Source organism: Vespula pensylvanica, chromosome 3, assembly GCF_014466175.1.
Source record: "Vespula pensylvanica isolate Volc-1 chromosome 3, ASM1446617v1, whole genome shotgun sequence".
NCBI lineage: Eukaryota > Metazoa > Arthropoda > Insecta > Hymenoptera > Vespidae > Vespula > Vespula pensylvanica.
Window position 1 is genome coordinate 9,657,012 of NC_057687.1, and position 16,159 is coordinate 9,673,170.

Here is a 16,159-nt window from a genome sequence, read left to right on the forward strand (position 1 = left end):
GATATGGTTTCGGATCGTAGCGCAGTCCGATATCGCGTGACTGTTTCTCGAGTGTCGAATTTCAAGAGAGAGAGAGAGAAAGAGAGAGAGAGAGAGAGAGAGAGAGAGAGAGAAATAGAAATAGAAATAGAGAGAGAGGAAATAGACAGACGCAAGGGATGACTTTTCCGATTGGTGTAAACCACCGTGAAAACATTTTCAATTTTCCAGGGTAAATCTATTCGGTATTGTACACGCGTTATCACAAAGGCAAAGATATCAACGGTTTAACGACTACACATACGCGCACGCAAACGAGCATTCGCATATATATGTATACACATATGTATATATATATAATATATAATATAATACATATAATATATATATATATATAATGAATTAAATTTTGAACCTGAAAAATACTTGTCCACTTTGTCATACACATATGTATATGTATATGTATATGTCTGTTTATATTACTCTGTATATATATATATATATATATATATATATATATATATATAATATATGTGTATTAATCGAGTCCTAGTTCCAAAATCGATCCGATAGCGTACATTCATTGCAAACGCTCGCTTTAATCTTCGCGGGTTAATACACGATTAGTAGCAGCGTGATATCGCATCGTTGGACATAATCGTTCGAAAAATAAAAAAAAAAAGAAGAAAAAAATAAATCCAACGAATTGAGGTCGATCGTGTCGTTTCGGAAAGTGGAACTCACCGTTCGGACTTTGAAAGTAATCCCTTGGCAACGATTCTTCTTTTCTTTTTTTCTATTTTTCTTTTTTTCTATAAACCAAATCTCTAAATTTAAAAACGAGCGAGAGAGATAGCGACAGAGAGAAAGAGAGAAAGAGAGAGATAGAGATAGAGAGAAAGAGAGAGAACTGGATAATGAATAGTCAATTAATAGTCGATAATTACAGTCGAATAGAATTATAATCTCGAAGGGCGACGGGGAAAAGAAGAAGAAGAAGCATAAAAAAAGAAAAATAAAGGAAAACAGAAGAAAGGAGAGAAATTGAAAAAAACAGAAAGAAAAAAGGGAAAAAAAGAATAGAAAAGAAAAGAAAAGAAAAATTAATTAAAGTTAGCGACGCCAAGCGGTAAAGATTGTTAACTCTAAAGTAGTTAATTAAGGATCAATCAAAAGGAACAAACAATGGGACGCGAACGGTCTTTACTTCCCCGTTCGTACATACGTGCGAGAGAGGAAGAGATAGGAGATGCTATACTACGAATGGCAATCAATGGACCGTGAGAAAACTTCAAGGACAAAGTTTTCATCGAGGGGTATAGAAACGGGGTGGAGGGGAGGTAAGGGAGATCTGGCCACTTAGAAGAAGAACTGGAAAACTCATCGAATTTTTCAACGAGCCTTTTGTCGAAAATCTTTCGTAACTAGCCTCTTCTCTCTTTCTATTTTTTCTTCTTCCTTTTCTTTTGCTTCTTTTCATTTCATCATCTAACTATATTCTTCTCACGAGTCGAAGGTATCCTACGGGATAATTCGAGCCAACGGGGAAGCCAAAATTTTCCGATCCTTTTTCTTCATCGTCGAGTTGATCGAGCCTCGCGAGACTTTAGCGAAGAATATATCGTGAAAGAAAAACTTGGGCTGTGAGAAAGAGAGAAAGAAAGAAAAAGAGAGAGAAATAAAGAGAGAGAGAGAGAGAGAGAGAGAAGGTCAAGTGGATTTTCTCAACTTCACCGACGTCGTTCTCTTTCTACGAAAGAGGATAAAAGTTAAAAAAAAAAGAAAAAAGAGTAAAAAAGAAAATATAAAAAAAAAAAAGAAAAAGAGAGAACATCTTCGTGAAGGAGAGAAGAACATTTCATTTTCTCGCAGTCCGATGTTAGTATGGCATTAAGGAGAACGTTTGAATGGTGTATAGGTATACACACACATACACACATATAGACAACTATAGACACTTTCTCTCTCTTTTTCTCTATCTATCTATCTCTCTTCTTTTACCAAGAAAACTTTTATCGCTTCGTAACGATCGCTAGTGTAACGTTGACAGACGGGTCCATCGAACTAGCTAGATAATTCGCTCCCGAGAAGATGATGGTACCCTCTGCTTCCTGTTTGTCTTGTCTTCTCGATCTCTTCGATCGAACTAGCCGAGGCTACTAGTTACGTGCTCTCAATATGTCTCGCAAATTAAATCAGTGCGATAGTAATAAAATCTTTATATTTACATATACACGTACATAAGTATACACCCTTATCGTTTAATTCAACGTATCATCGATCATCATGATCACCCGCCTTCTTATCACATTTTTCAATCTGACGTATATATTATATGTAGATGTGTGTGTGTGTAAGCACGACGATTTTTCATATCACTTATCGTTATTACCTACTTTTCAAAGTTTTTTTATGATTTTCTAACGATTGTACGATATCGGTAGATAGAGCTAGGTATATATGTAATACTTTATTGCTCCGCAAGAATAACCCATCGAAACTAATAAACGTTAAATCATCATCGTTTCCATGTTATCGCTTCGAGTACTAATCCGACCGTCGTGTTATTAAAGTCTCGGAAGCAATTAATAGCTACACTTTTCTATCGATATTCTTTCGAACCGAAATGGTCGACAACGATCGTCGTAGCTACGACAATGACAACATATAGATTACTCGACACGACACGTTCAACGATCTCTTGAATTTTCTATGTTGGAATTTTCTTTTTATCCTTTTTTTCTTTTCTTTTCTTCTCTTCTCTTCTCTTCTCTTCTCTTCTCTTCTCTTCTCTTCTCTTTTGCTCTATCCTAAAGAAGAGAACTTTTCTTCTATTGAAGAGTTTAACTGGATTAAAGACGGTTCTTAAAAGATACGATTTGTGAAATAGAATTTGTGTTCCTTTTTTCTTCTTTTCATTCCCCTTTTTTCTTTTCTTTTCTTTTTTTTTTTTTTTTTTTTTTTTTTAATGAACGATCGAATCGAAATGTCGTACAATTCGTAGGAATATAAAATAAATATATATGTTGATACATCCGCAATGATTGATTGCAATTCTTGATGAGTTAATAAAAAAAAAAAGGGAATGCATATATAGAACGAAATGGAAATATCTATTCGATAAAAACAAAAGGAAAAGAAAAAAGAGAAAGGAAAAAAGAAAAGGAAAAGGAAACAAAGACAAAAAAAAATCCGAATTAATACGAAAAGACGACGACATTCTTGATGCAACAACGGTATCGTCGACTAACGGGGCGCGTGATTTAAATGCCGCCCGGAGGAGCATGGTGGTGTACCGGTGCAACGCCGGGAACGTTCGATAAAGTTATGAATTACGATGCATCGAGACTCGAGAAGCAAAAGGCTTTCCACGTAACGCGAAGAGAAGAGATGTTGGGTCAAGCCACGTTGTAGCCTCGCCTCTAACTCATTCTAACAGGCCGCCATTCGGGATGATAAACGTGTGAGATTTCGCGTAGCAAGCTACGGAAAGAAAGAGAAGAGAAAAAAGAAAGAAGGAGAGAGAAGAGAGATGAGAAAGAAAAAAAAAGAGAGAAGAGAATAAAAGCAAGATAAATATATATATATATATGTATGTATGTATGTATGTATGTATGTATGTATGTATGTATATAAAGATCGATCGAACGATCTATCCTTGAATTGTTCTTTCGTTCAGTGATCCTTCGAAACGAGGAGTCTTCTGTTCACCATTTTAAAAAAAAACCGCTGCGTCGTGATTCTTCCAATTTCGACGATTTTCAAGTTCTTCTCTGTCTCTGTCTCTCTCTCTCTCTCTCTCTCTCTCTCTCTCTCTCATCTCTTTTTCTCTTTCTTTTGCTCACGTAGACAGATTTTTTCCTTTCTTCTTTTACCACACGATCCGATATCTCTCTCTCTCTCTTTCTCTCTCCTCTCTCTCTCTTTTTCTCTTTTGTTATTCAAACGAGATTCGTCGTAATCTTCTTTTTATCCCTCGTAACGACGACGACAGAGAGATAAAAACGAAAAGGAAGAAGAAGAAGAGGAAAAAGTAAAAGAAGAAAAAGAAGAAGAAGAAGAAGAAGAAGAAGAAGAAGAAGAAGAAGAAGACGACGACGACGACAACGACAACGACCACGACGACGACGACAACAACGATCTCTTCCTTCCGACTTGGTAATCCTCCCGAAAGCGAGTTTTCTAAACTCGAAGGAAAAAAAAAAGAAAAAAGAACAAAAAGCTAAAGGGGAGAGAGGAGGAGTAAAAAAATGCTTGAGAGATAAAGATAGAGAGAGAGAGATAGAGAGAGAGAGAGAGAGAGAGAGAGAGAGAGAGACAAAGAAAGACGGTAGTGCGAGCGTGACGTTTCATTGAAATTTCACGATGAAACTTTTTGAGTAGGCGAGAGCGTGAGTAGCTAGGTACACGTTCCTCGCGATACTTTGCGCCACGTTATGTGAGAAAGTAAAAAAAGAGAAGAAAAAGAAAGAAAAAAGGAAAAAAAACAAAAGATAAAGAGACAAAAAAGATAGAAGAAGAAGATGCCCTCGAAACCGCCGAAGAAGAAGAAGAAGTAGAAAAAGAAGAGCAAAGTCTATAAACGAACGGGCAAACGATAAAACTTTCATTTCGAGTGATTCGACTCTCTTATTCTCATTTCTAAATCCTCTATCGTTCTAATTTAAAAATAATTGTTCGACGATCGTCGTTCATGCAAATTGCGAACTTGATGTATTTTTCGTGTATTTTTTCTTCCTCCTTTTTTCTTTTCTTTTTTTCTTTTAATTTTTCTTTTTATTTCTTCGTATTTCAAACATACGTATTAGATTATATAAATATACATATATTTTATATTCAGTACAAATTATATATGTTTTATATATGCGATTTTCTCTAGTATAAAGTAGAAAATGTTTAATACATAGAGAAAGATATCTAATGACAGTACGTTAAGGTTTTATGAGATTTATTTCTCACGTTGTTGTCTCTCTTAACGAAAGCCGATACCTACGGATAATGTTAAACCTCTCTTTGAAAGTCGCCCAACGTAATTTACGAGTCGTGATGGGGAAATGGAGAGGGAAGAGGATAAGGGTACTCTTTTCCTCTCTGTCTCTCTTTCTCTCTTTCTCATTTCGTCATTAAGAGAAAGTAGTCGGTTCATGCTCAGTCTAACTCATCCCCTACAACCTCTGCACCCTCACAAGCCTATACCCTCTTATCGTCTCGTAAATTACATTTCTTTTATCACTAGTCCTCCAAACGGAATCAACGTTCTTTCATAAGCTCGACATCGATCGTCACTCGACGATTTCGAAGACTTTCATTGTCAAAGACTTCTCCTTGATTCTTTTTCTTAGTATCAAAATAAATAAAGCTTCGAATACGATTTAAAAAAAAAAAAAGAAGAAAAAAGATGAAATAGAATAAGAAAAAGAAATAGAAGAAATAAAAAAAATGAGGGAGCAAGAGAGAACAAGATATATATATATACGTACATATATATATATATATATATATATATATATGCTTTCCTCTTTTTCTTATTTTGTTCCTCTTATAGAGAGATAGAAAGATAGAAAGAGTAAAAGGTAAAAGTAACTTCCGGCTATGAGCTTATACGCGAAGAGAAGGCTAGCCTGTGTCGTCCGCCTCTTTTGGATTTTCAACGAGAAATCTAATTAACGGTGCTCTATCTTCGCCCCGTGAAAGAACGACGACTACGAGAGGCTAACCTTTTCCTAGAGAGGTGGATCTCTGTACGACTAAAGTCTCCATTCAGCCAAGGATTCTCTACCCTCCATCGCTTTAAGGCCACAGTAATTTCTCGTAGATAAAGCCCAGCTCTCTCCCTCTCTCTCCCCCACCCCCCTCTCTCTCTTTCTCTCTTGATGTTCTATATTCTATATATTCTCTTACCCTTCCTTCCTTCCTTCCTTCCTTCTTTCCTTCCTTTTCTTTCTACCAAATCCGTACACCCCCTTCAACATCTCTTTAAAATTAAACTCAAAACTCGATCGTCTTTACAGTTTCAGTTCTACGCTCATCTCATCTCTCTCTTTCTCTTTCTTTCTTTCTCTTCATTACTTTCTCTCTGCGAATTTCTTCCTTTGTTTTCTATCTCTTTCTATCTATCTATCTATCTCTACCTCTATCTCTATCTCTATCTCTATCTCCATCCCTTTATCTTTTATTCTTTTAACGTAGAAGAATTCGAGCTGTGACAGAGAAAGAGTGAACGAACGCGAGCAAAACTTCTCTTCGGTAGTTGGAAGTTTTCCTAGGAAGATCTCACAAGATCACTACCCTTGGAACCATACCTTTAAAGACTTTTGAGAATGGTTGAACGCTTAAGGATCTAGAGAATGATTTAGAGTGACTTTCTTGATACCACGAAAGTGCAGATACTTACTTATCTACGTATCCGTTATATCATATCAGATAAAACGAATTATCTATCGAACTTTATATTTTCCTTTTTTCTTCTTGCTTATTTTTACGATCTATATAGAAAACATATCTCTTATATCCTTTAACAATCGAAACATTATATACCGTATTATTATGGTATTCCTATGTTAATGGAACAAGTTTAAGAGAGCAAAAAAGAGAGAGAGAGAGAGAGAGAGAGAGAAGGAGATTAAAGAGAAGGCGGACGTAGAGTTTCCAGTTTATAGTTAGATGCGAGTTTCAAGTACTTAAAGTCACCCCACCGAAGTAGCACAACATTGCGGAGACTTCCTGCTGCCTTCATGCTTGTGGCCATAGTCAGAGCGTCATTCCCTTCCACCACCCTCACCCCTGCACCCAACGCCCAACACCCATCGCCCATCGCTACCTACTCCCCTTCGTTACCATCACTCCATCCTTCTATTCTTTTTTCACTCGCGCAATTATATAATTAAAATGCAACTCCGACAATCGTACTTTTTCCAACTCGATTACTTTTTCCAACTTTACTTTTTTCTTCTTATTTCTCTTATTTTTTGATATTACGATCTATATAATATTTCTTTTATATCCTTTAACAATCGAAACATTATATACCGTATTATTATGGTATTTCTATACTGATGGAACGAGTTTAAGAAAGAAATAGAGAGAGAGAGAGAGAGAGAGAGAGAGAGAGAGAGAGAGAGAGAGAAAAGAAAATTAAAGAGAAGGCGGACGTAGAGAACGTTTAACGAAGTCGTTTAACGTTCGACAGTACGACTAATTCGTTTTGTATTTTTTCTTTTTCCATTTCTTTTTCTTTTTCTTTCAAACAAAATCGTCGAACCTGCGGTATCGTCTTGATTAATTATTTCCATCGTTCGAGTTCGAAAATCAAATAAGACCGTAGGGGAATGAATAAAATAAATAAATCGATGACGTGTAGCAATCACAGGAACATGTATATACATACATATATACTACACACGTATTGTGGAGGTGAAAGCGAGTGAGCGTGCGCGAGCGCACGCGCTAGCATAAGCGTTTAACTTCGAAAAGTCGTTTTTATTTACTTCGTCGAAGCGGACCGAAGTTAACGAAGCTTAAATTACCTTTGGAATATCGAAAGCTCGAAAGTTTCGACTTTCGATGCTGTCGAGATGGAGAAAGAGAAAAAGAGAGAGAGAGAGAGAGAGAGAGAGAGAGAGAGAGAGAGAGAGAGAAAGAAAGAGAAAGAGAGAGAAAGAGAGATGATGACGATGAAGATTTTCTCTCGTCTGAAATCTAACTTAAAGTTAGTTAAAGCGAAAGATGTAATTAAGAGAAACGTTGTCGTTAATCGTCTCCACAGTTTTCTCCAATATACTATCGATATCTTTTCGTGAAATATAATAAACTCGATAATAAACTGGCCCCTTCTTTCAATATCATTATCAATAAATATTCGTCTTAATACTAATTAAAGTAAAATAGTAATAAAGAGAAGGAAAGAGAGAAAGTGAGAGAGAGAGAGAGAGAGAGAAAGAGAGAGAGAGAGAGAGAAAGAGATATCTTATTGCAGTTTAGTTTCAAGGATGCGGTCGAGCGGAAGGGAAAGGAAGAAAAGAACTTACTTTTGGAAAGGAAGAAGCGATTAAAGCAGCCAACAAAGCTTCGCCGTTGGTGATAGAAACTAATTCGTTCGTTTCTCTTACTCGTTGTAAAATGTGAGAGAAATAGAGAGACAAAAATAGAGAGAGAGAAAGAGAGAGAGAGAGAAAATGTAATGTTAATACAAGATACACATATACATATACATGTATATATGTATAGCGAAAGCTGGTTGCTAGTTAACATGGAATAAGATAGAGAGACAGGGATAGACAGACAGACAGAGAGAGACACAGAGAGAGAGAGAGATAGAGACAGAAAGAGAATACAGTGTGAATAGAAGATACATATATAGATATACATATATGTATATATATATATATATATATATATATATATATATATAGACAAAAGCTGATTGCTGGTTAACAGAGAGTAAGATAGAGAAAGAGAAAGAGAGAAAGAAAGGGAAGAAAGAGAGAGAGAGAGAGAGAGAGAGAGAGAGAGAGAGAGTAAAACCAGCGAATTTCATTGCAAAAGTTTAATTAAACTCGACAGTAGACGGTGTGGATGGTGGATTAAGTTGACATCGATGCTGAACATCAACATAGCTAAGCTAAGCTAGCTAGCCTAGCTACGTGCAGGTATATACAGAGAGGTATATATAGGTATAGATTCGGTATTTACTGACCGAGACTTACTCCTCTCTACAAAGGCCGTTCGACAATCGGTAATGCGATTAATCTGTCCTTCGTCAATGTCTTCGCTCGAAAACAGTCTTAGCAAGCCGTTCGCGGTGTCACGTCGATTTGGGCACCGATCCTTCGATATATCGGTCGTCTCGTAGACGACCATCGAACAAACTTCGACACGATCTCGACTCGAACTTTCCCTTAAAGCCTTAAGTAATGATTCAGTAATCCTAAGATACATACATACATACGTACATACGTATGTACATATGTGCGTATACGGCATATATGTGTGGCTCAGTGTGTGTGTATGTGTGCTTTCGTATTCCCAGTCTACCTCTCTTGGCTATCTACCTACCCTTTCCCCTTTCATCCCCTCGTATCGATCAGAACCGAGTTTTCCAGAAGTTTCTATCCGTCGTTAATTTAATCCATCCATCGTTGAAGTGTAATTATTCTTTAAATCCGGAATTAAATATTAATCCCTTATACACGATCGATTTTAAACAGCAATTCAACCGCGTGTTTCAGCATTTTCTTTATTTCCTTTTTTTTTCTTTTTTTCCCCTCTTCCTTTTCTTCTATCTTTTTTTTTTTTTCCCTCGAAGAAAAAAGAAAGGAAGAAAATTATCTCTCCACTATCTCGACCGACATTCGACTAAATAATCGATCTAAATAATTGAACTCAACTAATGACCTATATTGTCTTGTTAAGGTTTTAATTACGAGTCTCAATACTATAACACTTGTATAATACTCGTCGATACCTTATATTTATCGTAAGACAAAATTGTGTTAAGGTCACGTTATTTTCGTAGTTAGATTGATAACGTGTCTAAAATACTGAGTGCGCGCGCGCACGAGAGAGAGAGAGAGAGAGAGAGAGAGAGAGAAGAAATAATTTATCGAATATTCTTGCTACCTAGCTCACTCAACAACACGATTCATATTTGTCCAGCTTCGAGATGATCATTTTTAACTCGAGAAAATGAAGATCGATTAATGGGGGCAGGAGCGAGCTCAATGGAGGAAAAAAGTAGTTGGTAATGACATAAAATATTATTCTAAACGACATAAAATATTATTCTAATTGACATAAAATATTATTTCAAATGACATAAAATATATTCTATCCGGTCTCCCAATTTATTACGATCCTAATTTTTGCTTTTTCCTCCTCGAATAGAACCCCAACGAATCTCGTTGACGAAATCAAACGTTTCCAACGAGTTATAAAACTCTGTCGCTGTTTCGTTACTGTAGCAAAAAAGAAAAAAAGAAAAAAAGAATAATGAAACACATTTTTTTTTTTCATCGTCAAAATGTACCCATCCGCACGAATTATCGTTGACGTGCTTGTGAATTAGTCTCGTACGATCAACACGATATTGTTAGCTGTTCGGTGTTTGTTCGAAACAAGAAAAAGAAAAAAAAAACGAAGGAGCCCGTTATTTCGTCCATTTTAATTTGGTAACTTTCCGTCGAATCCAGAGATTCGTTCTACGATGCATTGAAAAGTGGCGGAGAATGAACAGAAAGAGAAAGAGAGAGAGAGAGAAAGAAAAGTGAGAATAAAAAAAAGAAAACGAAATAATAAAACAAAATAAAATGCAAGAAAGAAAACGTGCAAATTAATTAGAAATTGAAGGCAAACAAGTAGCATGATATTCGATGGAGTTTAATTCGTTAGAAAACTAATCGAAGGCCACGCGTTTCCTATTCAGTTGATTTTAGCTGATAAAAAACAGAAGGAACAAAAAAAAAAGGTAAAAGAAAGAAAAGATAAAAAAAACGCACGCACGCGCAAATTAAGGTCGTACGATCTCTTTTTTTTTTTTTTTTTTTCAAAGCGACTCCAAACACGGGACGCTCGAAAATTATAAGTAAACGTTTTCAAAAACACGAAAAATCAAAGGATTCGCCTCGTCTGGCTAATATTGTTTCGCCTGACGGGAAACAAGCGCTATCGGTACTGCGAACGTGGCACGACCATTATAAATCAATTCCTCTTTCGTCCGACGCCGCTTATCGTACGGACAATCTGTCAGGAGCTTGACAGGTACGCTTGAAAATAGAACGAGAAAAAAAAAGAAAAAAATAGTGAGCGAGAGAGAGAGAGAGAGAGAGAGAGAGAAAGTACGACACGTAGCTGCACCGTGAATAACATAAATACGTAAAGACAGATCTTGTGCGTCAAAAAAAAAAAAAATAAAAATAAAAAGAAAAGAATGGAAATAATTTGTTTATTTCTTTTTTGTCTGATGAAAAAAAAGAGAATGTCTAGTGAATAAAAAAAATATATATATATATATATTGGTTGAATATATAATATGAATTATAATAAATCAACGAGATCTAGATGTAATTCGAGAAACAAAAATTTATTTATAGGAAATAAAACCAAATTTTCTTTTTTCCTATTTTCTTTTTTTGTTTTCATTTCAACAAAAAGCGATCGAGTAATCATATTTAATCACTATTCCCAAGTTAATTATTAATATGAGTCAATAATCTGTATAGATATTCGCAATTCGAAAGTTAAAAATAAATAAGTAAATCAAGTTTTGTTATATATACTGTACGAAGGAGACGAAAAGAATTGATTTCAAGCAATGACGAAGTCCGATCCATCATGATTAGAAAGTATCGATTGTAAGCATCAGGAGCAATGGAATTTACATTGCTAATTTTTCCAGCTTCCTCGCTTTTCAGGGACGATTCTTTCGATCGAAAGCAGAAAATAGAGATAGAGAGACAGAGACAGAGAAAGATAGAGAGACAGAGAGAAGAAGAAGAGAGAGAAAGAGAGAGAGAGAGAGAGAGAGAGAGAGAGAGACAAAAAAAAATAGAAAAAAAGAGAAGAAGGGAACAAATGGTGGAGATGGACTGCGAGGACGAAGACATTTTCTTTTATAAAAGGCATTTCTTCCTGTCGTCGACGTACGAGTCCTATTTTATTCTCCTGATGAAATTTCATTCCTTCTGGAATACCGACTGGTCGCACGATTTACTTCGACTCGTCAGAAGTTCGATGACCTAAGTCATTTACGATTTTCATTTGTAATCAAGATGGGATGCTTCTTTCTCTTTCTTCCTTCCTTTCTTTCTTTCTTTCTTTCTTTCATTCTTTCTTCTCTTTTCTTCTTTTTTCCTTTATATTTCGTAGACAGTACGAAGATGATACATTTTTCTTCAATCGATCATTTTGACATCAAATTTATATAAAAATCTAAAAGAGAATCGTTCATTTTTTTAGTCCATTAAAATTCTAACGAAATCAAACAATGCTTTCTCTCTCTCTCTCTCTCTCTCTCATACACACACACACACACACACACACACACACAAGCACATACTCATATTTAATCCAGCCAAAATTTATCTCCTACGACAAAAAGAACTATGAAAAATCGTTCAAAAGTGGGAAATATTACGATTTCGTACGTGTCCTCGTACGTTTTCACGAAAAATCCTGAAAGGAGAATGAAGGGGAGAGATTGAAGACGGAGGATGAAAAGACGTTGTGTCCTGGGACAGACATAGAAAATATCAAAAGAGAGTAAGCGAGAAAGAGATAGAGAGACAGAGACAGAGAAAGAAAGAGAGAGACAGAAAGAGATGGACATACGTATTTCTCGTAGCCTCGGGTAATACTCGTAGTATAAAAATGTTGATTTTCTGTGTCACCGAATCGCATACTCAACTTCTCTATATTTTCGAAGACCTTCGAACGTCCGCAGTTTCCTTTCCCACATTTGCATCTTTCTCACTTTTCTCCCCTTCTACCCACCCTCCCTGTCTTCTTTCCTCCTCCTACTATCCACCCACCACCACTACCACCTCCTTTTCCAACCTCCATCTTCTTGCCACTCCTCGAAGCATAAGGATACTGGTAATCCAAAATCCAATCTCCGATGTTTATTCCCCTTCGAAGGATCGGCAAGGATGAACGAAAAGGAGAAGGGCAAAAGGGGAGAGGGTACAACGTCTTCTTTGCTTCTTCTTCGTTGCTTTCTTCCTTCTTAACTTCCCCTTCACTCACTGATTCTAAAACGCTAAAGTATGACTTTCGAATGAGAGATGAAGCAACGAACGAAGCTTCTTCGCGAATGGATGGATAGATAGATAGATAGATAGATAGATAGATAGATAGATAGATTGATAGATAGATTGATAGATAGATAGATAGAGAGATAGATAGATAGATAGATAGATGGATGGATGGATGGATGAATAGATGGATAGATATTTGTTTGCGGAACGCTCGAAAACATAGCTCGATATTTTCTTACTTCTCTCGTGGTAAAATGTTTCAAGAGAATTACGAATAATTATCTGCGAAATAATGAATTATTTGCTGATTAAAATGAGGAAACGGAAGAAAGGAATTAAGCGACGTGAAAAAATCAACGATCGTTGGATCTACCGGCAACGTAATTTCTCCGATTATTTATGCTTGGAAACAAAGCTCGATATTTTCTTACTCCACTCGCGATAAGATTGTTTCGAGGGAATTACGAATAATTATGTGTGAAATAATTATTTGGAAAAGAAGGAAAGGGGAAGAAGAATAAACTGGTAAAGTATCGGCAATGTAATTTCTTCGATCGGATTAAACAATAAATGAAATAATTTATTTTCAAGTCTAGGAGGATAATATCGAACGATCGTTTATATTCAAAAATAAAGATAGCTCGTTCGAACAGTTATATAACAATGATGATTATCAAAATGATATCGTTCGTTATTCGAATGAAACAAGTGGTAAGCAATTGAGAACGTCATAAAAGAAAAATTTTCCGAACATCCTCGCAAATCTATTGTTTCGTTCACGTTTGAACGTAACGCGTGGATTCATTTGCATAAGAGATGAGAAACTTCCATGTGGGAAATCCTAAGGGGTAGGAATGAGGTCATGATTTCAGATTTGAAATGGGTTGAAAAGAAATGGAAGAGGATATAACGAAAAAAGAAAAAAGAAAGGAAGAAAGATGGAAAGAAGGGAAGAAAGAAAGGAAGAAAGAAAAAAAGAAAAAGAAAGAAAAACGATAATTAAAAATCCAGAGGAAAAATTAATCGGTATCATCCGCTCGCACTCGACTTATAGTAATCGAATTATTTCATGTGTTCTCAGTCGTAAACGTTCGAGTATATAACCTTATATATAATATATATATATATATACATAGGTATGTAGAGATATATATAAGGATATATTTAAGCGTTCCTCCGATACTTTCCTCACGGAGGAGTGGCGCGAACGTTCGTGATGCATCGGTGCATACCTAAACTGCATAAAATAGCTACTAACATATAGGCGTGCTCATAGTCCAGTGCGCGACGAAATATTCTGCCAGCGAAGCTTCACATGGAATTTCGCTCGAATACAATTTTGCGCGCGTATTACGTCTATCGGAAAGTAAAATAGAATAAAAATGAAACAGCTTGCCATATTATCGCCACTTTGCGTCGATTATACAATATGAATATACACATAGTATATAGCTTTGTATATGAAATTTTTATGATTCTTAATGTTTGTCGAGTCAATAGAATATACTTGTATGTATTTTGTATTTTATGGAAAAAAAAGGTATATATATATATATATATATGAGTATAATCGTTAAAGTAAAATCGTTAAAGAAAGAAATCTTTTTTATTATAATATTTCTGTTAAAAAATGTGAAGAATTAAATAAAACCGAACGCAATTACGTTCATGTCTGGGTGAAACGTAATCCGTAGACTGCTCTCTCGAGGATTCTTACGCTAATGAAATTCTTGAAAGCGCTGTCTGTATTGGAGAGAAAAGTCTGCTTTAAAGACAAACGTAAAGATTAAAAAAAAAAGAAAGAAAGGAAAAAACGTAGAGAGAATTAATACTAAAGGATGAAAAATGTTGAAGAAAAATTAATATTATATACACATATAATATGTAATATATATATATATATTACTTTTCTTCTTTTTTTTCTAATTGTTCGTAGAAAGAATATTATTTCGCTTCGTTTGGTCAATAATTTTTTATCTTTTATTTGAGAACATTTGAAAATAACATAGAGTAATCGTAAGAGAATAGTAAAAGTTTTTATGTCTTAAAAACTTTGAATATACTACGATTAAGCTTAACACGAAACGCACGAAGTAACACGCGACCACCAGGGCTTGTTCATTGATGTCTTTATTATTCAACGTGCATATCAAGCTCATGCTAAACGCGGCAGGAAAACTGCAAAACTTTCCTCGTTTCGTTGCATACTTCGACGTTAATTCAGAGCTATGCGTTAAAGAAATTAAAACAAAAAAAAAAAGAAAAAGGAAAGAAACAAATAAGGAAACAACATTGGCAATTCCACGAATGAACATCGAACGTATCAACAGGAAAATGAAATCATTAGTGAGTAATTAGCCATTAACCTGAAATATTTCTCCATATATATATGTGTGTGTGTATATATATATATGTGTATATAACTGATATATATATGTATATATATATATATAGGTATATAACTGATCATTAGCTTTTACAACTTAATCAAGTGGATATTTATGAAGAACTGAATGGTCCTTTTAGCGCGCATCAACGAATAAAAAATTATACTAAACGATCGCCACTTAATCTTCGATCTCAACGGATATCCACGTAACCTAATAGGATAAAAGTACATTTTTATATTGATCAATAAAAAAGACGATAATAGTTAACAAATTTTAAATTGATCATGAATTTAAATTGAGTTAAAATTATAAGGGTACGTCGACTTGTGGATATTTGCAATTTATAACCGACGATATGACAACAGCTTGGAGGGTCTATAAATGAAAGAAAAAGAAAAAAAAGCATGTTCTTTTTATTAATTACATTTTTTTTTTTTGTTTTTCTTCGTCACCATCGTCGTCACCAATCGTCATTTGAACTTCTTGAAACACATAAGCGCGCACGTAATTTCCAATCGAATCGAAAATAAAAGGAAAATATTCGTACGATTCATCGTATAAGAAATATACTCACCGATCGGTAGGACGATGCCATTGACGAAGAATAGCACACAGAGGATTCTCTTTAATCTGAAACTTCTCCGATCGCACATGGCGCGCGACTCGTCGTGTCCTTTGTCGTCGTCGTACGTTTTCAAACGCCCGAGCCGTATCGCGCGGCTACTCGCGTGACTCTGAATGTTCGGTCGTTTAGATTTCGAGTTTGAATCTCGGCCGGTCTCTCTCCCTCTTTCTCTGTGCATCTCGGTTATGACTCGACGGCCATGCGCGTCGGCAGCATCCGAGCGCGGGTCCAGCGCCTGAGAGCGCCTGCTCAAGGTTTACCATCTCGACGCGAGTACTTTCTATAATTGGCGCCATCTATGCGGTTTACGAAATTACCGATTCAACTTATCCACCGAAATTCGATAATAAACGATTAATTATTTTCTCGTAGGTTTCTATATTATCGACGTATTCTACTTTCTCGACGTGGTCGGT

General features: G+C 35.7%; 1 protein-coding gene across 3 annotated transcripts in view; it reads right to left on the reverse strand.

Annotated features, from left to right (window-relative positions):
- Window positions 1-15,909, reverse strand: part of LOC122628162 — a 61,044-nt gene extending 45,135 nt beyond the window's left edge. For 2 of the 3 annotated variants that reach the window (XM_043810118.1, XM_043810117.1), the window contains exon 1: window positions 15,693-15,908. In XM_043810118.1, coding sequence (XP_043666053.1) covers window positions 15,693-15,771 — 79 coding nt within the window. In that variant the 5' untranslated portion in view covers window positions 15,772-15,908. Of the gene's footprint in view, window positions 1-15,692 lie in introns of all 3 variants that reach the window. The other variant, XM_043810119.1, reaches the window with a different exon arrangement.
- Between the last annotated feature and the right edge of the window lie 250 nt (window positions 15,910-16,159).